At 64.0% G+C, this 22,467-nt stretch overlaps 3 protein-coding genes across 4 annotated transcripts; 2 read left to right on the forward strand and 1 right to left on the reverse strand.

The window, feature by feature from the left end:
- Positions 1-1,026: 1,026 nt before the first annotated feature.
- Positions 1,027-6,960, forward strand: FAM131A (family with sequence similarity 131 member A). The gene is given in 7 exon segments (XM_066556320.1): positions 1,027-1,097; positions 1,099-1,142; positions 2,716-2,840; positions 3,617-3,710; positions 3,974-4,156; positions 4,468-4,596; positions 4,972-6,960. Coding segments are annotated over 7 exon segments (1,077 nt in total). The 5' UTR covers positions 1,027-1,041; the 3' UTR covers positions 5,418-6,960.
- Positions 6,961-7,194: 234 nt separating this feature from the next.
- On the forward strand, positions 7,195-9,044 carry LOC136560816 (heat shock protein beta-7-like). Of its 2 annotated transcripts, XM_066556875.1 has the most exons (3): positions 7,195-7,330; positions 8,127-8,278; positions 8,810-9,044. In XM_066556875.1, the coding sequence occupies exons 1-3, from the start codon at positions 7,195-7,197 to the stop codon at positions 8,996-8,998; spliced, it is 477 nt and encodes a 158-aa protein (XP_066412972.1). In that variant the 3' UTR covers positions 8,999-9,044. The 2 variants fall into 2 exon arrangements, with proteins under 2 accessions (XP_066412972.1, XP_066412971.1); XM_066556874.1 differs by lacking the exon at positions 7,195-7,330 and having other exon boundaries at positions 7,366-8,278.
- A 67-nt stretch (positions 9,045-9,111) lies between these two features.
- On the reverse strand, positions 9,112-21,630 carry CLCN2 (chloride voltage-gated channel 2). The gene is given in 27 exon segments (XM_066556319.1): positions 9,112-9,812; positions 9,892-9,978; positions 10,050-10,154; positions 10,380-10,418; positions 11,245-11,318; positions 11,383-11,488; positions 11,569-11,720; positions 11,833-11,966; positions 12,064-12,277; positions 12,513-12,623; positions 12,808-12,877; positions 13,281-13,436; positions 13,514-13,598; positions 13,682-13,783; positions 13,892-13,976; positions 14,044-14,169; positions 14,760-14,838; positions 14,946-15,023; positions 15,108-15,241; positions 15,771-15,899; positions 16,029-16,160; positions 16,607-16,751; positions 21,096-21,424; positions 21,427-21,480; positions 21,483-21,551; positions 21,554-21,597; positions 21,599-21,630. Coding segments are annotated over 27 exon segments (3,078 nt in total). The 3' UTR covers positions 9,112-9,605.
- Positions 21,631-22,467: the final 837 nt, after the last annotated feature.

Genomic DNA, 22,467 nt, shown 5'->3' on the forward strand with positions numbered 1-22,467 from the left:
AATAATTAACTGGAGGCTGTTCCCCAGATTAGAGGCTGATCTGTCTGAGCTGCAGCCCTGGCATCACTAATGCTGGGAAGCATTTGGCAGGGAAAGGCCTCGGGATGGGGACTGGACAGGAACTCCCCCTGACTGGGAATAAGTGAGTAAGGAGGGAGGGAGGCCCTTGGAGCTGTTTGGGTAACCTGCTTGCCAAGGGAAAGGGTGGCACCGCAGCAGTGCCCTCCTGTTCCAGGGCCAAGGTGCCACAGCGTTAATTGCCATCAGTCGGTTTCAGAATGAACACGGTTGACCCATCAGCTTGGCCATCGGCGCTGGCCTGGATCTCCTGCAGGGGCCGTTGCTGTCAGACGCGATGTTCCAAAGGCTGCACCCACCTGTCCCCAGCCAGTTCCATGGGGGTGGGAGGCTGTGTGCTCCACCAGGCCCTCGGGGCAGGGTAGGGGCAGGCAGGTCGGGCTGAGGGGTGCCCTATTTCTGCAGGGTCCCAGCTCTTGTCCCCCCGGGGGTGTACGGGGGCCGGGGCCGGGAGGGGCGGCGCTGTCCGCGGTGCTGGCACGGCGCTCTCCGCGGTGGCCGGCCTTCTTCCCCTCCTCCTCAGCCCCCTCCTCTTCCTCCGTCCATCCTCCTCCTCTCCGCGCCCCCTCCTCTTCCTCCATCCCCCTCTTCCTCTTCCTTCAGCCCCCCTCTTCCTTCATCCTCCCCGGCTGCCTTCATCCCCCCTTCACCTCTCTCCTCATCTCCCCTTCCTCCCGACCTCCCTCTTCCCCGTTCTCCCCTTCCTCCCTCATCCCTTATCCCCCTCCGCCTTCTCTTTCTCAGCCTTCCTCCCGCACATTCTCCTCCTTTTCCTCCTCCTCTTCTTCCCGCCTCCCCCTCTCCCTCCTCTTCCTCCCCCAGCAGTGACGTCTCTGGACGTGCAGCTCCCGGCCCGGCGCAGGCACCGCTCGGGGCTCCGGTACCGCTCGGGGCTCCGGTTCCGCGGCCCGGCCCGGCTCGGCAGCGGCTCCGGCGGGGCGCGGGCGCTGTCCGGGGCCGCCCATGCGGCCGGGGGGCGATGTGGGCGGCGCGGAGCCGGCGGTAGTGCCTGCACCGGGGCCCCCCCGGGAGCATGGGCTGCATCGGCTCCAAAACCACCATCGGTGGGTGAGCGGCACCGCGATGGGAGCGCGGACCTGAGGGAATGGGGGGTCCCAGGGCATGGAGGGTGTTAGGGAGACTCAGGTGTGCGGAGGGGGCTGTGCGGGGGCTGCTGGGCACGGCGAGGGGCCGGGGGTGATACCGTAGGGGGGTGGGGGGCTACCGAGGCTGGGGGATATGGCAAGGGGGAGAGCAGGGAGCTGAGGGGGATCCAGGGGATGGAGCGGTGGTGTACGGGGACTGGCAGGCTGTGAGGGATGTAGGGTACAGGGAATTACGGAGGTGAGAGAGAATTGGGGTATCTAAGTGTGTTGTGTATGCGGAGAGCTTGAGGGCTCTGGAGGACTTTGGTACATAAAGAGTTGATGGGGGCTATGGATGGATGGGGGTTTAGGAGCTGGGGGTGCTGCTCTGGGGCAGCTGGGTGGCCCAGGGAGTGCGGGGAGATCTGGAGGGGTGTGGATGTGTACAGGCTGGGGCGATTGGAGCGGTTGCACTGCAGCTCTGGGGGAGCTGGGGGTTGGGGTGGGGGTGCAAGGGGACTGGGAAAGGGGTGTGGGACTGGGGTGCTGGTTAGAGTCCTAAGAGGTTATGGGGTGGCTGAGAGAGAGACAGAGTCGTTCAGGGGGATGTTGGAGGCTGAGGTTTGCTGCAGTGTGTGGGGTGCAGCGGGGGTGCTGCAGATGTCCTGGGGGTGCTGCAGGAGGGATGGGGGCTGTGATCAGAGGGAGCTCTGGAGGCCGGGTTCATGGGGGCTAGGACAGCGTTCAGAGTGTTGCAAGACATGCCGGAGGGGCCCTGGGGGTGTTGTTGCTAGGATGTCACCACAGGGTGCCCCTGCCCACAGCTGGGAGTGGGGGCGATCCTCTCTGCAATTTCCCAAGGAAGCCAGGGTGTACCCTCAGATGTGGGTGGGAGGCAGCACTTTTAGCTCCCCTGTATCCCACTTCACAGCTGGTTTATGTCAGCCAGGCCCATCTTAGTGCAGGAGAAATGAGGCTCTTGAGAGATACCCATCTTGGCCCCTTTGGGACTGGCCTTTCATGGCAACTGCATTGACAGGAGCCCCCAGTTCTTGGGAGTCAGTGCCTGAGGGTGTAGGCACCCATCCGTTTGAGGTGCCAGTGCCGGGAGGTCAAGCTGTGGCAAAAGATGGGTGCAGGTGCTTTTATTGACCCTTCTTGCTCCTTCCCCTCCTGACCCAGCAGGGAATTGGAGAGGGAGATTTTGGAGATAGTGAAGGAGCAGCAGCCCCCTGCAAGTTTGGCTCAGGGCTGCCTCCCTTCACACACCCAGCACCTGGCCCAGTCCAGCCTGGTCCAGCTGCCCCCATCCCTCCCTGAGCAGCTGCCAAGCTGGGACAGGTGCCTGGTCCCCAGTGCCAGGCTGGGGACGCACGTTACCGCTGACACAGGCGGAAGAGTTGCCCGGGCGTGAGTCACCAGTGCTGCAGCAACGAGTTGTGTCTGGTCTCAGACTGGACAAGAAGCTGCCACCACAGGGTCAGTGGGTGGGGGACTGAGAGGGCTGCTGGGGAAATGGAGGTGCTGAGGTTGGCCTCGGCTCTTCCTGCAGTGGCCGTGGACACAACGCTGTGTGTGGAGTGGAAGGAGGTGAAGGCACTGTCACCCCTGAGCATTGCCCGCCCGCTGCCCCGCCTGGTGCGCCAGGCCTCCTTCGACAGCCAGGACTTCCTCCAGGTACCCCCGAGCCCAGCCATGCCCGGCTGAGGTGGCCGTGTGCCCGTGCCCCATGGTGGGGCACCCGTCCTGGCCATGGCCCTGCCAGCTCGCGGTGGCTCGGGGCTGCTCTGACGTCAGCCATGAGCCGGGCTGTATCCTGGGAGAAATCAGTCCACGGTGCCTCGTTGCCATGGCAATGCAATTTGTTGCGCGCCTCCAAATCCCACATCGCTTCCCCCGAGGCCATGGGCTCAGGGCCTGGCATGGCTGGGATGGCAATGGGCACATACAACAGGATGTCCTGGCACGGTGTGTGCTGCCAGGGAGTGGGTGCTGGGGAGCCAGGCCGTGGTGGTCTTGCACATGCATGTGTGTGTGCACAAGCTGGGGCGGGCACAGAGGTGTGTGTGACACCATCCAGCACAGGGCACAGACACGTGTGAGAGCACACAAGCACGCAGGTGCATGTGTGCGTACAGTGGAGTTCAGGTGTGAGTGTGCAGGTGTGTGTTTGTGGTCAGTTTGCGTTTGAGTGGCTGCCAGTCTGTGTGGGCACATGTGGTTATCTGAGTGGGCACGTGCAGGTGTGTACATGGTGCCAGAGTGCTGACATTGTGGGAGTGTGCCCTGCTGTGACCACCCCTCTGCACACACGCATGCCTGTAATGTGTGTGTGCACAAACACCCCAGGGCCCCCGGGCTGGGCACCAAGCAGGGCCAAGCCCTCTCTTGCAGTGTGGGGCTCCCAGGAGGGAAATGGTGCCAGGGCTGTGACACGCTGCCTGCTCTGGCAGGTCAATGTTGAGGACACTGTCGAGATGCTGCCCAAGTCACGGCGCGCACTGACCATCCAGGAGATCGCTGCCCTGGCCCGCTCCTCGCTGCACGGTAACTGCTTGCCCAGGGGCTCAGCTGGGAAAGGGGGCTCTCCTGAGCTGAGGAGTCTGGGCCTCTTGGGGGGGCCCTGGGTACCACCTGTCTGGAGTTTTGAGGGAAACCAGGGGGATTACTGGTGGCACTCAAGAGGAGGACATGGGGGTGCCAGGTCCCATGGACTGGAGGTAGGGAGTGCTGGGTCCCAGGGTTGTGGGCTCTGTGTTGGGGACTTGGGGTGCTCCAGGGTATTGCTGATGTTGGGGCACATCCCATAGGCATCTCGCAGGTGGTGAAGGAGCACGTGACAAAGCCAACAGCCATGGCACAGGGCCGTGTTGCCCACCTCATCGAGTGGAAGGGCTGGTGTAAGCCAGTGGAGTCACCTTCCGCCCTGGAGAGCGCCTTCAGCTCCTACTGCCACCTGAGCGAGGGCGAGCAGGAGGCGCGGTTCGCTGCCGGTAGGAACCACGAGCACGGCGGCTGGGCTGCTCCCCACTGCGGCCCAGGGCGGTGGGGTGGGCTGTCCCCATCCATCCACCCACCCACCCACCCATCCACCCATCCACCCATCCACCCATCCACCCATCCACCCATCCACCCATCCATCCATCCATCCATCCATCCATCCATCCATCCATCCATCCATCCATCCATCCATCCATCCATCCACCCACCCCTGCCACGGCACTGTGGGCATAGAGGTGCCAGGGCAGTGGGGTTTCAGGAGCACCTCCCTGTGTGTGTTTGACCCGTGCCTGTCCCATGCCAGGTGTGGCGGAGCAGTTTGCCATTGCTGAGGCCAAGCTGCGAGCCTGGTCCTCAGTGGATGGAGACGACTCCAATGACGAGTCCTACGACGAGGACTTCATGCCCTCCACAGAGAGCTCCCAGCCCACCGGTAAGTGCTGTGGGGAGTGGGCAAGTTGTCCCACTGCTGGTGTGGGTGTCCTACCGCTGAGGGACAAAGGAATGGAATGCCACTGCCTGGCACATTCCCCAACCTGGTCACTCCCATAGAGGGCAGTGCCCCTGCCTTGCACCCTGGCAAGCAGTGCCTGAGCCAGGGATGGGGAAGCCCTTAAATGCAACACCTCCGTGCTGCCAGAGAGTGTTTTGCTTTTCCTTTGATGGTTACCAGTGCCACGCATGCAACAATTTGTGGGCAAAGCAAGCACGGGACTTCTCCCAGCCTGCGGTGCACAGGGCGGGGGGGCAGCTGCCATCCCTGGCGCCCTCAGCTGTGGACTGACCCAGACATGCTGCTTTCCCACAGAGCTGACAGGCACGATGCCCGCCAGCGCGCTGCTGCGAGACCTGCTGCAGGGCCACCTGTGCCAGCTGGGCATGCGGCACGGCTCCTGCGAGCCCGAGAGCGACTCCTCGCACACCCTCTCCCCCGAGACTCTCTGCTCCAGCCTCTGCAGCCTGGAGATGGTGTCCCCCTCCGAACTCACTGCCAAACTGCTGGGCTCCCTGGGGGGAGAGGACCTGCTGCTGCCCAAGCTGCCGCCCCCAGCCAGCCAAAGTGCCTTGCGGGGCCTGGCACGGCTCCGGTGCCAGGACTCCCTCTACTCCGTGTCCTACACCGAAGCCTGTCTCTCGCCCACGGAGGACGAGGTGGTGCTGAGCAAGGACTTCCCGCTCCGCCGGAAAATCTCTGACGTCGCCTCCTCCGGGGTGGCATCGCTGGAGGAGGAGGAGGAGGCCGAAGAGCCCTGATGCCTCCTGGAGTGCCCTGCCTCTCCTGGTGGGGGTCCAGGTCCCCTGCTGAAGCCCTCTGGCCAGACCCCACGCTGGGTGAGGGACGGGCCCTGCCGCTGCTCCCCCTTGCTATCCGGGTGCAGGAGGGGTCCGGGGGCCGCTGCAGCCCCCCCAGCCAGTGTGCCCCCCACTGTGCCCCGGCCCTGCTTGGCCACATCGTTGCCCTCCTGGATTTTTGCATGAGAGCAGGGAAGGGGCGCAGGGAAGGGCTTGGAGGGGTCTGTCCTCTGCCCTGATGCCCAGATGTGCCCCCAAAAACTGACAAGACTAAATAAGTGGGGCTGGTTGTTCGCATGTTCTCCCCCAAACCACCCTGGGCTCCCCTTTTGGGCACAGTTCCCTCCCCCACAATGGCATGGCTGAAAATCTCCAATCATCCTGTGGTGCCTCTACCACCCCAAGCCAGGGTGGTGGTGGGGGTTTTGCTGTGGGAAGGGCTTTTCTCCTCTCTCCCTGGCCAACTTCTCTTGGACCGAGTTTAAAACTGTGAACTGCTGCCTTGGAGCATGGAGCTGCTGGAGGGGCGCTGTGGGGGTGCCAGGGGTGCTGGGGGGCTGTGGATGTGCTGCGGTGCTGGGACTTTCTATACTTTTGTAACTGCATGGGGCTGACACGGGAAGACTGCAGGGCCATGTGGGTGCAGGCCCCCAGGCTGGTGGCTTTGGGCCACCAGAAGAGCAGTCCCAATCCAGCCCTGCAGCAGGGGGTCAGCCCAGCCAGGCGTCCCCAAATCTGCTGTGGGGCAATGCAGGGTGGAGAGAGGGGGTAGGACGTGGGGCTGATGTCCCCGTCGACAAGTCACTCACCCCTAGCAGGGAACCAAGTGCCTACATGAAGGGCGACCAGCCCCCCCCCGGTCCTGGCTGGGGGTGGCACCCCCACTCGAGGACCCCCCAAGCCCACGTGAGGGGTTCCAGGCACATCGTTTGGGGGAGGAATGCCAGTTTTTGCCAACGCTTGCGCACCCCTTCCTGCATGGCACGTGTTCTCGTGGGGCCACTCTCCCCCTGCATGCTGCTCCTCACCCAGCCCAGTCATTGTTCCTTGTCCCCACACCCCGGGATGCCCCCAGCACCCACTGCACCTCTGCCCCCCTGCATCCCCCAGCACCCCACCAACCCCTGCCAGGCACAGCTCCTGTTCTCCCTCCCTGCCATGGGGTGCCCGCTGTGGGGCTGGCCCCCTGCCCTGCATCACCGAGGGGCTGCAGGGGCCAGCAGGCCCGACACCATCAGCTACCGCTCACCCCTGGGGGCAGTGGGTGCTCCTCGTGGGGCTGGGGGTGCCTGTGGATGGCTGGGGGGCTTTGCTCTGTGTGTGTGTGCATGTGCACACCTGGCAGCGCGTGGGCATGTGCACGCGTGTGCATGTCTGTGGCAGCTGCCCGAGGCCCCCACCCGCTGTGGCGGTACCTGTGGAGTATCCGTGGGGTGCCCACACCGCGGCACCCCCTCCTCCATCCTGCCAGGTCTTGAATAAAGTCACTTGTGCGAGCGCTGCACCGGGCGCCTCTTCTTGCAGGTGGGGGGCACCTCCTCCCCGGGGACCGGGGGGTGGCAGGCCCGCGGTGGCAGGGATGCAGCCCCCTCCGCGGCCCCACAGGGTGACGGAGGCCTCGTCCCTTATCTCGCATTCCTGCGGACAGGGTGCCTAATTATGGGCATCAGGCGGTGGTGGCGGGCGGGCGGCTGGACCCTCCCCGGGCAGGGCGCGGGGGGCGCGGGCAGCAGGCGCCATGGCATCGCTCAGCTCGGCCTCCACGTACCGCGCCGAGCTCCTCAGCGCCTACGGGCAGGGGCACGGCGAGCCCCGCTTCGAGGGTGACCGGCGGCATGGAGCCTTTGGGGCACAGGAGGCGTTTGGGTACCCAGGTACTGGGCGCGGAGGGTGGGGGATGGAGGAGCGGCCCTGCTACCCTGGGGGAGCCCTGCTGCCTTGGGGATGGTCCCCCCAAGGGTTATCCAGCTGATCTGTCCCTGGGGACAGTGTGGGACCCTCCCCTCAGCACCTCCAAGGTTGGGAGGGCTCGGAGGGGCAGCCTGATTGCCCCCCCCAGTGCCCCATGGCTCTCTGGAATGTCCTCCAGCTCTTACTCCCCAGGTGCTTTTGTGCTCCCCCTGTAAGTCCCCAATAACCCCAGTGTCCCTGCTATCCCCAGGACCACCATGCTGCCTCCTCCCCCTCCCCAGACCCTTTTGATTCTCCTTTCATCCCTGAAAGCCCCCATAGTTTTTCCTCCCCAACCCAGACCATCACAGTATGTCCTCAGCTCCCCTGTGCCCCACACCCTTTGATGTCACCAGCTAGGCCCCCACTTTCTTGTACATGCCCAGTAACTATAGTGTCCTTCTCCCCCCCAGCCCACTCCCCCCAGACCTCTGTGTATTCACCTCCTGTGCTATTCCCCTGCTGTCCAGTGCCCCTGGAATCTCCCAGTGCCCTCAAGTGCCTCCAGACCACCCACTACCCCCCCAGGCCCCCAGTACCCATTTATGTCTGGGACCCCCAGGTCCCCCTGCAATTCCCCAGCACCTTCAATATCCCCAGATTCCCGCTGCCACCTGCTACCCCCAGCCTTCCCTCCCCCAGTGTCACTCTCCCACACCCCCCAGTGCCCAGCCCCTGGGTACTGTGGCCCCATGCCCAGCAGCCCTCCAATGCCCACAGAGTCCCCAGGTGCCATGTACCCCTGCAGCCTGGGCACCTGGGTGCATGCCCAGGGTGACACCTACCAAGTGGTGGCCGACGTCAGCCAGTTTGAGCCCCCTGACATTGTGGTGACCACCTCCAACTGCTATGTCACCATCCAGGCAGAAAAGGTGAGGCACCTGAGGGGACAGCACCCCCTCTGGCCTTGGCACAATGGGGGTCCTGTCCCAGGGCACCCCTTCTGTGGGTGGTGGGGATGGGTGGTAACTGGGAATAGCCCTTGGTAGCACTGGGGTAAACGGGAGCTGTGCCTGGTGATGGGACAACAGGGAACTCCTGCTCTACTACACCTGTCCTGTACTGGTGTAACTGGGAACTGTCCTCACTGAGAGTGGGACAACCCGGAACTCCTGCTCCATTGCCTTCTCTGCTGGAGGTGGCAAGTGGGAACAGTCCCTGCTGGCACTGGAGTAGCTGAAATTTATCCCACTAGCCCAGACTTGGGCAGCAGAGGCCTGCTTCCTGCTGGCAATGGGGTAACTGGGAATTGCCCTGGAATCACTGGGATCTTTCCTGTTGGACTCTCTGTTAGACTCAGGGTGTCTGGGACCGCCCATTAGAAGCACTGGGGTAACTGGGAATGTGCTGTGGACCCCACCATGCCACACTGCATTCCCTGCACCACTGCTGCCTCCCCGCAGGTGGCTGAGGATGGCACCGTCTGTGACACCTTCACCCACAAGTGCCAGCTGCCCGAGGACACGGACCCGCTGTCGGTGAGCTGTGCCCTCACCGAGTCGGGCACTCTGGTCATCACCGTGCGGCGCCGTGCCAGCCCCGGCCCTGGGCAGCGCCCGCAGGGGCTGCACCGCAGCGAGGCCGTGCTGTGAGCAGGGACAAAACGCTCCTTGCCCAGAGCCTGCCAACCCCAGCACCATGGTGAAGCTCAGCTGGTGCCCACTGGCTGTGGCCCTCCCCACCTCCAGCCCCATAGTGCTTCAGCTCTGTTTATAAAGTCCTTTTATTAAATTAATATAAAAATCTCTGTATTTACATGGGGAGAGGTGCACGGCAGAGAGGCAGCAGGACCCCCTCTTCCCAGCCATGAGGTGCTGAGCACAGGGGGCAATGCCCACCCACGTCCCCGTGGACACCCCAACCTGATGCCCCTCTTTGCCCCGTGCCACTCTGAGAAGGGACATTGTGGTGCTCATGGCGGGTGTGAGGGCAGTGGCCATTCTGGGGGGCACCAGGGGCTGGGGGGGTACAGAGGTAGCAAAGTGGGAAGCCCCAAGAGCTGGCAGGTCGCTGGGGAGCAGGGGCTGGCTGGGGGTCATTTGGCTGGTCCCCAGCCCAGGGAGGGAGCAGAGGCACTGGATTGAGAGTGCCCACTGCTGTGCTGAGCCTGGTGTCAGTGGGCTCAGGGTGGGCACACCCCAGCACCTGTTGGGGGGCCCTTGTGGCTTCTGGGGACACAAGGGGTGGATCTCAAGGGTCTCACTGACCCTTGGGGGTGTCATCATCCTCGTCGCCGCCAGGGCCAGCCTCGCGGGGCATGTGGTGGTGCTGGTGGCGGTCCCAGAGCTGGTGCAGGGCCGTGGTGTCGGCCTCGCTGGTGCTGGCGGTGCTGTCGCGGAAGCTGGCGAGCGGCGGGCGCACCTTCACCCCCTTGCCCGTCAGGGAGCCCTCGATGGCCTTGCGCAGCTGTGGGGACCCCAAACCCATGGGCAAACAGCTCCAGGTGCCGCTCTGTGCCTCCCCAGCCTCGCTGTCCCCTGCTCACCTCCTTGAGGGACACCATGCCCACTAGCCGCCCAATGCTGGTGACGAATGCGTGGTCCAGGCCCAGCAGAGAGAAGATGGTGTGGGTCTGCAGGAAGACGGGATGAGTTGAGGGTCTGGGGGTTGTGGGTGGGGATCTGGGATGGGGTGAGGGTGCACCTTGTGCAGCGAGGTGTGCTCCACCAGCTGGAAGGGTGCGGGGTCGATCTTGGCACTGCTGAAGTCCACCAGCTGGTCCAGCTGCTGTTCTTCCCACTCCAGGATCTGGGGAGGTGCCATTGGGCAGGCTAAGGGGTACAGCCTCCCCACAAGTGCGAGCAAGGGCCCTCCCTTTCTCCTTACACCTTAAACCTCCCATCCTCCTTACACCTCGTCCTATGAAGAAATCTGGGTTATCCACCCCTCCCCACACCCACACCTCATGTTCTGGCACCCCTTTGGGATCCCTCTGAGCAGGAGGGTCCTGCCTGTCTCTGCCCAACTCCTCACCTCTGTTGGGGTCATCTTGTCACCCAGAATCATCTCCTCCTGCAAGAGAGGTGTGTTGGCACAGCCACGAGACTGCTGCGGGCAGGGTACGGGCAGGGAGCTGCGGGGAACAGCACGGGTGGAGGCAGCACATGCAGGCAGGGCACGGCGAGGGTACAGGCAGGGTACAGGCAGCACATGGGCAGGTCAGGGAATGTGATTGGTTGACAGGACATCGGTCACACCCTGATTGGCCACAGTTGGACAAGCCAAGCTTGTGATTGGTGGAGAGAATGCAAGGTGTGCCATGATTGGCTGAGCAAAGTGGGGCAGATCTCGCGGTTGTGATGGCTGGAAGGCTCCACATCCCCATTCCTGGGAGGGTTTGGAATGGGGAGAATGCACACCAGGATTGGTTGGATGGAATCGTAACTGTCCAAGATTGACTGCACAGACATTGGCCCAACATGACTGGCCAAGCAGAATCTTGCCAGGTCCCTGATTGGTTCAGAGAACTCCTGCCAGGCTCTGATTGGCTGGGAGGAGCTGTGCCCAGGCTGCGATTGGCTGCAGCTTACCACAATGGAAATGCGGACGCGTTTGGCCTTGTGATAGGCTGTGCCCTGGGCCTGGCCCGTGGGAGAGACAGCAGTTAGGGGATGGGATGGGATGGGATGGGATGGGATGGGATGGGATGGGATGGGATGGGATGGGATGGGATGGGATAGAAAATGATGGAAAGGGATGGGAAGGGACAGGCAGGGTTGAACAGGAATGGGCAGGGCTCTGGAGGGCCAGGCAAGGCCATTCAGGGATGGGAAGGGCTGGGTAGGGCCAGGCAAGGCCATTCAGGGATGGGAAGGGCTGGGCAGGGACAGGCTCTCACCTCGGTGGGCTCTGTGGCAGCGTTGGCACAGAAGAGGCTCTTGAGGGCGATGCCAGTGTGGTCAGTGCTGCCAGCTGCGGAAGGAGAGGGGGTGTCAGTGGCAGGGACACAGGGGCCAGGGGCCACATGCAGACTCACCTGGGGGGCTGTCGGCTGGGCTGCTGGGCACCCGCTTCAGTGCTGGCTTCAGGGGCTTGCGGAGTGCGGCGCGGGCAGGGGTGCCTGAGGAGGTCTCTGTGCTGATCTGTGGGGGATGGGGTGGTAGGGTGATGGTGGTGGGGGGCACCCTGACCAGGCATCCCCCAGGACAGTTGCAGCCCTCACCTGGAAGCGGATGCTGGAATCGGAGAGCCGGTGCCCATCCTCAGGCATCACCTTCTGCCGCAGTGCCAGCAGCCGGCGCTGGGGGCTGAGCTGGGTGTTGAGCAGGGCCCCCACCTGCGCCCGCTCAATGGAGCCCAGCAGGATCATGGACTCTGCCAGACACAGCAAGGCACCATGCTGGATCCTGATGTTCCCTCTGCCACCCACCCATGGCGCACTCCACGGCTGCCGTGGATGCTGGCAGAGCCCCTGCCTGTGTCTCACCAGCTGACTCCACCAGTGGCAGGTTCTTCATCTTGGTGCTGTGCAGGACCTGCTGCAGGTCCCGGTACTTGCAGTTGAGGGTGACGTAGCGGATGTCCCGCACCATGATGTCCTCCACCCGCACGTTGTATTTCCTGCACAGGACAAGAACAGCGGCCTCAGAGTGATGCCACCACCTCCCCTTGTGCCTCGGTGAGGGGTCTGGGGTTGGGACAGGGGACACAATCTCACTCGTGGTGGCCCCAGCCCAGCTCAGGGAGGTAGGGAAGCTTCTTGATGCGGATGATGCTGTCGTAGAGGGAGGGCTGGAGGCTCTGGGCGACGGCATTGGCCAGGATGACAGCAATCATGACCGGCAGGATGTGAGAAATCTGCCCCGTCAGCTCGAAGACGATGACGGCCGTGGACACCGTGTGGGTGACAGCGCCCGACAGTGCGGCCGCTCCTGGGGCCACCGCCAGGAGATGGGGGAGGGCTGTCAGGTATTGCCCACCAGGCTTGGTCCCTGCCCTGGGTTCCCCCCTACAGGGCATCCACCACATATGAGGAGCCCTTGGGACCATGTGGGGACATTCCCAGTGGTGGCATCACTCCCAGTTCCAGGGATCATCACCTCAGCTGTGGGGCAGCATCTCCAAATGATGCCCACCATGGTGTCCCCATTCCAGCTCAGAGCTTACCCACCACGGCGTAGCCCCCCGGCACGATGCGGTAGATGTTGCTGTCTGTGTGGATGCCATCAGGGAACCAGGCTGCCATGCTCTCCCCCACCAGGCGCCCAAAGGCTGCCCCTGCAGGCAGAGAGGGGCTGGGAATGGGCTCAGGGCTCTCCCAGTACCCAGCCCAGCCTCATGCCCTCTCCTCTGCCTGATGCTGCCAGGGAAGGGGACATCTGGAGGCGCCCACAGGTGCCCAGTATGGGCTGAGAGGTGGCTCCCTCCTCCCACTGTGCCCACACAGGGGGCAGGGTCTCACCAATGACGAAGACAGGCATGAAGGCTCCACAGGGCACTGGGATGGTAGTGGCCAAGGCTGACATCCAGAACTGTGGAGCAGACACCCATTAGTTGCCCTCCCTGACCCAGCCCTGCCTCCTGCCCCTGCTGTGACCCTCAGCTGGGGGCTGTGGAGCAGCACGTGGACACCACACCCTGCAACGCGGCATGGGCTCCTCCCAGGGGCACCCTGCCAGCTCCTCCCTGGTGGCACTTGGTGGCATCTGGCCAGCACCTCCCTGGTGGCATGATGGTGGCTCCCAGCCAAGATCTCTTTGATGGCATGCCAGCACCACCCAGCAAACACCTTGGTGGACTCTTGGAGCAGCCACCCAGTGCCTTCTGGTGCCTCTTTTCTGGTAACAATCTGGCACCTCCCTGATGGCATCCAAAAAATCCTCTCCATAACCTCCTGGTTGTACTTTGGGGATGACAGGGGAAGTAGGCACCTACCTTCATGAGGATGAAGACAACAAGCGTGACGAAGACATTGGAGCGGGGATGGAGCCAGGCCTCCAGGATGCCCAAGTACTCAAACTCATCATTGATCCCCTGCTTGGCCCACGTCTGGTTGTCAAAGAGTGTCACCAGGGTGTCCTTCTGGGTGAGCTGGTGATGGGCAGGGGTCAGCTGGGGCTTGTGGTGGCCCTGGGGTGGGGACTAGTGTGCCACCCCATGGCGGGTACCTGGCCAGCCATGAACTGTCCAAAGCCGGGCGGGAAGGTCAGCGTGGAGATGATCAGCGTCACCAGGGCGGGAAAGAGCAGGCGCCTGGCAGGGTGGCACAGAGCAGGGGGTGATTTTGGTGCAGCCCAGCTCCACCACCCTGCTGCTGGGGACTGCTGGGCACCTACTTCTTCATGAGGAAGCGGTTGATGGCCTTCTGGCGGCGCATGAACTGCACGATCTTGCGGTTGAGGTAGACAAAGAGTGCGCCCCCGAAGCCGCTGGCGATCCTGGGCAGAGCCAAGGGAAGAGGTGTCCTGCTGCCACCACCAGCACCACCAGCGCCACCACTGCCACCCCTGGGGCCATGGGGTGGGTGCTGAGACAGCCGCACTCACCCGATGACAGCAAAGGCAGGCAGCTCCTGCAGGTCGAAGGGGAAGTCGAGGCGGAAGCGGGTTTTGAACAGTGCCGTGATTGTCTCTGGGGGATGGTGGGGCTCAGTAGGGCTGGGCAGGGGACCCCTGTGCCCTCACCCTGCCTGAGGTACCTTCATCCTTGTTCCAGACAGCGAGGACACGGAAGATGAAGGCGCTGAAGGTGGCAGCGAAGAAGCCACGCCAGTAGTTGCGGACGGCAAAGAAGGTGGAGGTGACCTCGATGCTGAAGAGGACGCCTGGCATGGGGGGAAGAGCACAAGGGAGGTGGAGAAACCCAGGCAGGCCCTGGTGCCTGGCATGCTTCCCACCCGGAGTCCACACTCGTGCACAGCCCACGGGGGTCTGGCTGCCCCACGGACACACTGTGGGGCGGTTCAAGGGATTCCCTGGCAAAGCACAGGCCAGTCCCTGCTGGGCACAGAGGGCACAGCACAGTGGGCACAGCACGAGCAACAGGGCAGCACAGGGATATGGGTAGCGACACGAGGGGTGGCACTGGGAGGGAGTGGGGTGCACACAGATGGACAGACAGACAGGGCAGCAGGCAAAGGGCAAGGAAAGAGTCAGACACGTCACCAACCTACGGGCAGGGCTCAGCAAGGCTGGAGCGGGGAGCTCCCTGGAGCACAGGGCGGCAGGGGAGAGGACAAGAGCAGACGTTACACATCTGGGAGGGTGCTGCCCGCTCCTCCCTTCCTCCTCCCTGCTGAGCAGCACTGCCCTCTCCCATGCCAGCTGTCCCGGGGGTCCTGCTTGCCTCTCCAGGTGGACCCTGCTGCCTGGGTGGGAGGTGTGGGGGTTGTGGGGCGGCCTGGGGTGACCCTACCTCCGATGGGGGCGGCGAAGCAGCAGCCAACACCGACAGCACAGGCAGCTGCCAGCATTTCAATGTTTCTTGCCTCATTCTGTGAGGGAGACAGGAGTGAGTGGGCACTGCCCCCCAACCCTAGGCACTGCCAAACCTGCTGGTAGGCACAGGTTGATCCTTCTGGGGCCAGTCTGCCTTGCTCACCTCGTAGAAGCCCCCAAAGAGGGAGAGGAAGCGGCTGAGCAAGGCTGCACACATGCTGGCAATGTGGACAAAGGGACCCTGAAAGAACAAAGGGAGACTGAGGACATTGCCCTCAGCCTCACTCCCTGGTCCCCGGCTCCCCTGCCCTGGCACTGCCCTCACCTCCTTGCCCAGGGGCATGCCGCTGCCCAGGGCACACGTCAGTCCGATCACCTTAGCCACAAAGGTCTTGAGGGTGAGGTACTCCTTGAGCACGACGCCCCGCAGGATGGTCTTCATCTCGGGGATCCCTGAGCCTGGTGGTGTGGGGACAGCCTTGACCCATAGCCATGAAGGGGGGACGCTGTCCCACGGTTCTGGGGGCTAACCCTTGATGCTTTGCCACACCCCACTGCCACAGGGAGGTCCCAGATACTCCTCTTCCCACAGTACAATTGGCAGGGTCACCCCCATGGTTATGTAGGCACAGCTCAACCCACAGCCCCACAGGGACCCCAATTTCATAGCCCCCAGGAGATCCTCTGAAAATCAGGTCCTAGCCCTAGGAAGACCCCCACGCCTGCAAGCCTCATAGCCCAGGAGGAAATCCACCCCTTAACTCACAGGAGATTCTCTGAAGTTCTCTGAAGACCTCTCTCTCATAGGCCTTAGAAGATCCCCAACCCCATAGCTCAGGATGGCATCCAAACCATAGTCCCTAGGAGACCCTCTGAAGACCAGCCCATATCCCTAGAAAGACTCCCAGGACCTCCAGGGACACACCCAGGCACAGCCCCAGGGAACGGACACCCTGTTTAGGGTGCAGGCAGCCCCTTGATGCCCTACCCACGGCCTGGGGGGCAAGGATCTGTGTGAAGCCAGCTGAGAAGGTGATGAGCACAGTGGGGTAGGTGACCCAGGCCATGTATTGCAGCAGCACGTTGGTGTCCAGGCCCCCGTACATCCACTTCTGAGCTGTGGGGACAGCCAGTCAGATGGGTGGTGGGTGGCAAGGCACACGGCATGGCCCCATGGCACATGGCATGGCCCTATGGCATGGCCACTCCCTGCCATGGCCCCAGGAGCCCACTGGTACTTGCCTACCTTGGAGGCATGTGGCGATGGCGAAATCCATGGCCCAGCTGACCAGTGCCATGACCAGTCCCAGCAGTATGAGGAAGACCCAGTCCTCACCCACCTTGGAGATAAGGAACCGCTGGCACTGCAAGGCGCAGACTGTGGACACAAGGGCAGGTTCAAGGCTGGACGCCCCAGGGATGGGCACACTGAGGTGGCAGAAGCAGGCTGGCAGCAGCACTGACCCAGCAGCGCTGACCCAGCACAGCTGGCACTGTTTGGTGCAGGAGCACTGCTGTGTCCAGCTGTCACGGCCAACTGACTGCACAGTCACACACTGGGCATGCACCTCCCACTAGCACGGCCTCCCTGGCACGGCCCCAGGTACAGGGGCTGGGGGCCCCCATCCCCGCAGCGTGCCCGGCTATTTCGGGCCATTGTGTCCCTGCTGCCCGGCGGGCAGGTGGCATTGTCCTCGGCGCCGGTGTCCCATGACAGCCACAGAAACTCTACCCGCGGCACCGAGGTGGGGTGGGAGCCGTGTCCGACTGTGCTGCTGTGGGTGGGGCTGTGCCCACCGGTGTCCGTGTCCCGGTGACCCTTACCCCGACAGAGGCCACAGCGGCCCTGGGTGTACTCCAGCAGCTCGGAGGGGTGGCGGGGCTGGGGCGTGTCCCCCTCCTGCAGCCGCAGCCGGGCTGCCTCGTCCTTGGCAAAGGTGCCCAAGTCCTGCGTGTAACGCCCGTACATCTGGGGGAGAAGGACAGACAGCAGTGTCAGGGCGGCTGGTGCCCCAACCCCGGCAGCCAAGTGGGGAAACTGAGTCAGGGCAGCAGTGGGCATACTGGCATGGCCTGCCAGGTGAGGGAACAGCCATTGCATCCCAAGGCAAAGGGGTGGAGGCACCTGTGGGAGTGCCCGACTGCCCTCCAGGGCGTGGGAAGGAGCCAGGCAGATAAGGTGAGTGTGGATCAATGGTGATTGTTTTGCCTGCATGCCCCAAGCAGGCAGCTGAAACGTTGGTACCAGTCTCTGGCCCTGCCCAGGTGCCCCAGGCACTGCACTGGGGTGGAGGGTGTGGAAGGGCCTCCGGTGATGGGAGCGTGGCCAGCTTGGCTGGGAGACTCTCTGAGGGCTGGTACTGGGGCTGTGCTGGAGCTTTGCAGGCACCACCCTCCGACATTGCTAAGAGCAAGGCTGGGATACTCCCTCCAAATGCAGCCTTGGCAGGTCATATGTGTCACGAGCTGGCTGGTCTCAGCTGGCAGCAGGGAGACCTGCTGAGAGGACAGTGAGGGATAGGAGGTACCCCCAGTTCCAGGAGAGAGGGAGCACAACATCAAGCCCAGGGCAGACCCTGGGCTGTGAAGAGGGGGATCACATAGGGATCACCCCCCTTTCCTCGGGTGCCTCCTGCCTGGCTGTGGCACGTGGCCTGGCCCTGGCAGGGGGTGGCCCTGGCAGTGCCCCTCATGCTGGCCAGGAGCTCTTTGTGCCCGTGTTCCCCGCTGAGCCGGGGGCATTTGTCCCGCGCTGGCGGGCACTGCCAAGGACTCGGTTGCTTGGTTTCCGCCTCACTCCCCCCGCACGACCTGAATGCCAAGCGCCAGAGGTTGGCCCGGCACAAAGGGAGGCTTCAGGACCGCGGGGGCCCTGCCAGGCTCCCACGTCGGGACAACGTGAGCCCCATGCTGATGGCGTGCCCACCCGCCGTGCCGTGCCAGCGCAGCGCGTGGCTGCCCAGCCGGGGCGCAGCCGCCCTGCTCCTGGCATGGCCCGTGCCAGCACCACGGGTGGGCACCGCGCTCGGCACGTGGGCAGCCAGCCCCGGCTGCTGGAGGCAGTGCCCACCCTGCATGCCCGGGTGCTGTTCACAGCCCCCTGGCACATGGCAGCTCCCCGTGGGGATGGTGTGAAGGTGCACTGCAGACGGGGCAGCGCTCCTGCCCAGGTCCCTTGGGCAGAGAGCAGACAGCAGTCAGAGCGGCGCCGGGTGGATTCTCTGCTGTCTAATACCCAGGTTGTGCCCAGCAGCGGGAGGGAGGGTGGGGATGTAGGCACAGAGAGGAGGGTGAACTAAGTTCCATTGCTGACCCTCTCCTGGCATGGATTTTCCCCCAAACTCCTGCTCAGCATGGGCTCAGAGGCTCCTTGCCCTGTGGAAGAGAGCTGGGGGGAAAGGCATGACCACCTTGAGGGGCCAAATCCAGCATCGGCTGCCAGAGGAGGACCCCGGCCCCGCACGGGGTCTTGAATTCAAAGGCTCCCTTCGGAAAAAGCTTGTTTGCTCTGGAAGATGAAATGGGCCGGCACCCCAGGAGTGCTGTCACCCTGCCAAGCACTTGCCTGCCTGGCCCCACGGCTGACCCATGGCCAGCTCAAACCAAGACGGAAGCACCCCCAGGCTGAGTGCTCCCCGAACCAGCTCTGTTTCTACCTCCTGGGGCTGTGCCAGGGGCTGGCACACCATCCCCCCAGGAGCTGGGGCACACGTTGGATGCCCAGTCCCAAGTGCTCCAGCGTGGTTGAGGGTGGTGGGATTTGCTCCCCCTCTGCCTCCCTTTGGAGCCCACCCCACTTGTAACAACAGGGATACAAGCAAAGGGACCATGACACCCTGCTGCCACCTGCCACCCTGTGCCATCCCATGCCACCCCTCTGCCCCATGCCACAGCCCCACAGGCAGGACATGGGACCCCCATGGGTGCCCAGTGCTGAGCAGCCACAGCTACTGTGCCCACAGCCCTGGCATGGCTGTGAAAGCCAGTGGTGGGCTCTCTCCTTCCTCCTCCTCCTCCTCCTCCTCCGCTTGGGTTATTTTTCCACAAAGGCCTTTTGAAACACAAACAGCCCCAGGACTCCGGCCTCTGCCGTGAAGCAGCTGAACAATCACAGTGCCGGGCAGGCAGGGAGCGGGCACAGGGGGGGCTGCCGGGGGGCACTCGGGGACACGGGCATGGGCCAAGGCCACTGTGTTGGTCCTGAGCTGCTGCACTGCAGGCACTGGCTGTGCCACAGCCCCTTGGGCTCTGCCAGCCCATGGTGCCTGCTGTGCCCGGGCAATGCTGTGCCTGGGGCGGGCACTGGCATCTGGTGCTGCCGTGTCCCCGTGCCAGCCTGTCCCACAGCACTGAGCTGGCCTGGCAGGGGTGCCCACCTCCTCATGGCCAAGGCCAGCCATCCTTCTCCCCTAAATTCCCCCTAGGGAAGCTTTTAAAGCTAAGGGGTTGGGGGGTCCTCTGGGCTGGCAGTGGGCAGGCAGAGGCCAGGGGGTGTGTGTCACGCTGCCCGTCTTAGCTGGGCTCTAATCACCCTGAGCGGCTCTGCAATGAACAAGGGTAGTTTGTCAAGCTTAATCCCCCCCACGGGGCCCGTTGCTCCCTGCCACAACAGCCTGGCATGTGGGGGACACTGGGGCTGATGTGCACCCCAGCACCCTTGGCATGCCAGGGCTTCCCACAAACACCTGTCGAGCATGGGGACTCCAGGGAGACCTTTAGGTCTGGGGCCCCAAGACCCATGGCATCCCAGGGCTGGTGAAATCTTGACAGAAAGGGCATGGGGTAGGGATAAAGGTCTTTGGACATAGTTGGGCACAACCTGCAGCCTGGCTGTGATGACTTGGCTGTAGGCACAAGCAACAAGAACTGTCCCCAGGCTGTCCAGCTCAGAGCAGCCCATGCCAGGCTCCAGCTGGATCCTGATCTTCCTGGCAGGTGCTGGCAGGAGCTGGTGGTGCTTCAGATGCACTGGGGAGGGCTGGGCACTTCTCCTGCCTAGCACGTGCCCAGGCAGCTCCCAAAACACAGGTGTGAGGCTACGGGACAGGAGCCCACACCCAGCCTCACCCACGAGCCCCAGGCGCCTTCCACGGGCCTCACTGAGCCCAGAGGCCACGGGGATGGGCACCACGGAGCACTCAGGGCACGGGTGCTACCCTGCCCAAAGAAAAGGAGGGCAAAGTCTGCCGGTGCCAGCCCAGCGTGCCTCTCCCCTCGCGCTGCCCGCAGGCTCCTCCGCCCCGCGGTGCCCGGCTGGCACGGCCTCTCTGCTCACCCACCGTGACCAGGGCGCCCAGGGGGGGTGGCAGCAGGGAGAGGCACGGCCAGCACTCACCCCTGTTCCTGCCCCTGACTGCTCCCTGACTCAGCCCTGCCGGGAAGGACAGCGGGGTCAGCAAGGTCGTGGAGATGACGGCACAGCCAGGGCTCCCACGGCCGGCTGCTGTCCTGCAGCCACCTGACAGGGGCAGCTTGGGGTGAGCACTGAGGGGCACGGCCAGAAGAAGGGTTTGGGTGCTGGGAAAGGCAGTGCCGAGGGTACACAGAGCAGCAATGCCCTGATGCTGCCCTGTGTGCCCATGCTGGGTGGGTAAGGCTCAGCAGAGCCCGCCCCGCACACAGCAGCTGGCCCAGGCTCTGCTGGGCAGCCGTGGGCACAACTCTGTGGCCACGCAGTCCCTTCTTCCCTGCACAGCTCCCTGGCCCTGCCTGTCCGAATGCCTTTGCCAGGGCAAAGTACCGTCCGCCTTGGGCACCGTCCCAAGCTGGGGCCAGGGAAAAGAACCTTTGCCCGTGGTGTCTGAGGGCCGTGGGCAGTGGGGTGGCTGGGAAAACAGCGGGCAAGGAAGACACCCCAGGACAACGGGACACCCTGGTGCCAGTGGGGAGGCCTCTGAGACAGAGGAGTTGTAAACATGGGGCTAAGGTTGCAGGCAGGGGAGATAGCGTATCTTGGGGGCAGAGGGCCGGGACAGGCAGTGCGGGGAAGAGAAGCGTGCCCGGCTGGCGCCTCGGGGGCCCCGCAGGGTGGGCATCCCCTCCCGGGGAAGAGGCGTGTTTCCAGGGGTGGTGAGGTGTGTGCAGAAGTCCTGCCCTGGGGTTGGGGGCTCAGCCAGGCTCCTCCACAGCCGGAGGGGGCTGCGGGTGACATCCGAAACGGGAGGCAACATCCCAAACAGGGCACCGCGGAGTTCTGCCGCCCTGAGCAGGGCAGCACCCCCAGACCCCCCAAACCGCCGGGCGTTCCATCGCGCCCCGTCGCGTCCTGTGCCACACAGGTGCTCGGTGCCCGCCCGGTGCCCCCGGTACTCACCAGGGTCTGCTCATACTGCAGCGCCCGCTGCGCCTCGCTCTCGGAGGCCATGGTGCCGCCGCTGCCGCCGCTCCGCTCCGCGCCGTCCCGGTGCCGGTGCCGCTGCCGGTGCCCGCGGCGGCCGCGGCTCCTCCCGGACCGCGCGGGGCGGGCCCGGGGCACTGCCCGGGGGAGGGATCGGCCGCGCTCCGCCTCCGCCGGCAGCGCCCGGCACCGGCGGCGCCCGTTACCGGGACCGGCGGCGCTGGGCACCCGGTGCCCGGCCGGGTCAGGAGGAGTCCGGCAGGAAGCTCTGTCCTGTGGCTGGACCCCATCCACGGTGGCCTTTGCCAGGATGGCACCCCCGGGCAGCCAGTGGGTGCAGGTGGCGGTAAAAGCTGCCGTGGGTGACCACGGGCCGGCTCCCCCGGGACACCGTGCTCCCTTTCCCACAGGTACAAGGGGCCGGCGTGGGGCTGGCGCTGCTTTCCTGTGGGTTCCCCCTGGTCGGATGTGGGATGACCCTGCAGACGGTCACCCCAAGGCTCATGGCCATGCCCAGCTGGGGGACAGATTGGTGGGGACAGAGTGCCTGAGGTCTGTCTTGTCATGAAGGGCACGGGGACAGCTGTCAATGCCCAAGGAGGGCAGGGCACATTGGCACTGTGGGGACTTCACCACACAAAGCTGTCAGGGAGCTCATCCTTACCGTGATGCTGCTCAGTGTCCCGGGACAGTCAGCCCCCAGCGAGAGAGGTGGGCTCCACTCTTCCTTGCTGAAGTCGCTGGGCAGCAGGGGCTCAGTCCTCTCCAGAGAGGCACACGGGTAGACCTTGGCACCAGCAATCCCTGGGGAAGGCGCTCCGGCATGGCAGGCTGGCTGCTGGGACCTCTGCCTCACCGCCACCACGGGCTCAGGGACAGGGCACCAAGGCAGCTGGCAGGGCGATGCTCACCCTCCTCCCCAGGGCACAGGATGGCACTTTTGTGGCAGGAACTGGGTGCAGGGAAAGCCAGAGCTGTGGCACTGCTGGGCTGATGCTGTGGGATCGGGAACGGGCTGGTTCTCACTGCCCAGGTGCCACCCTCTGCTTTGACGTCAGCTCCCTCAAGGGTGGGTGACGATGGCTGGGCTGGGGGCTGGGATATCTCCTGTGCCAGTCTGGGAGGGTTCATTGCCCGACGTGAACCAGTTTGAGGCAGGGAGGTGACAAAATGGGTTGCCCGCTCATTGTATCCCCAGGCACGGAGCTCCCTCTTGCTCGTCAGCTCCTGGCACTGCCCCGTGGCAGCAGGGATGTTCATCCGGAGGGGAAGCCTTGTGCCAGGACACATCTCTGCCCAGTGCCACCAATGTGCCTGGCTGTGGGCCACCAGCATACTGCAAGGCCAC

Source organism: Molothrus aeneus, chromosome 10 (genome assembly GCF_037042795.1).
Source record: "Molothrus aeneus isolate 106 chromosome 10, BPBGC_Maene_1.0, whole genome shotgun sequence".
NCBI lineage: Eukaryota > Metazoa > Chordata > Aves > Passeriformes > Icteridae > Molothrus > Molothrus aeneus.

Coding starts and splice junctions, on each gene's coding strand:
- LOC136560816 (XM_066556874.1), top strand. CDS start 7,952: ATGTCTGGGACCCCCAGGTCCCCCTGCAATTCCCCAGCACCTTCAATA. Junction 8,279..8,809: donor TCACCATCCAGGCAGAAAAG/GTGAGGCACCTG, acceptor GCCTCCCCGCAG/GTGGCTGAGGATGGCACCGT.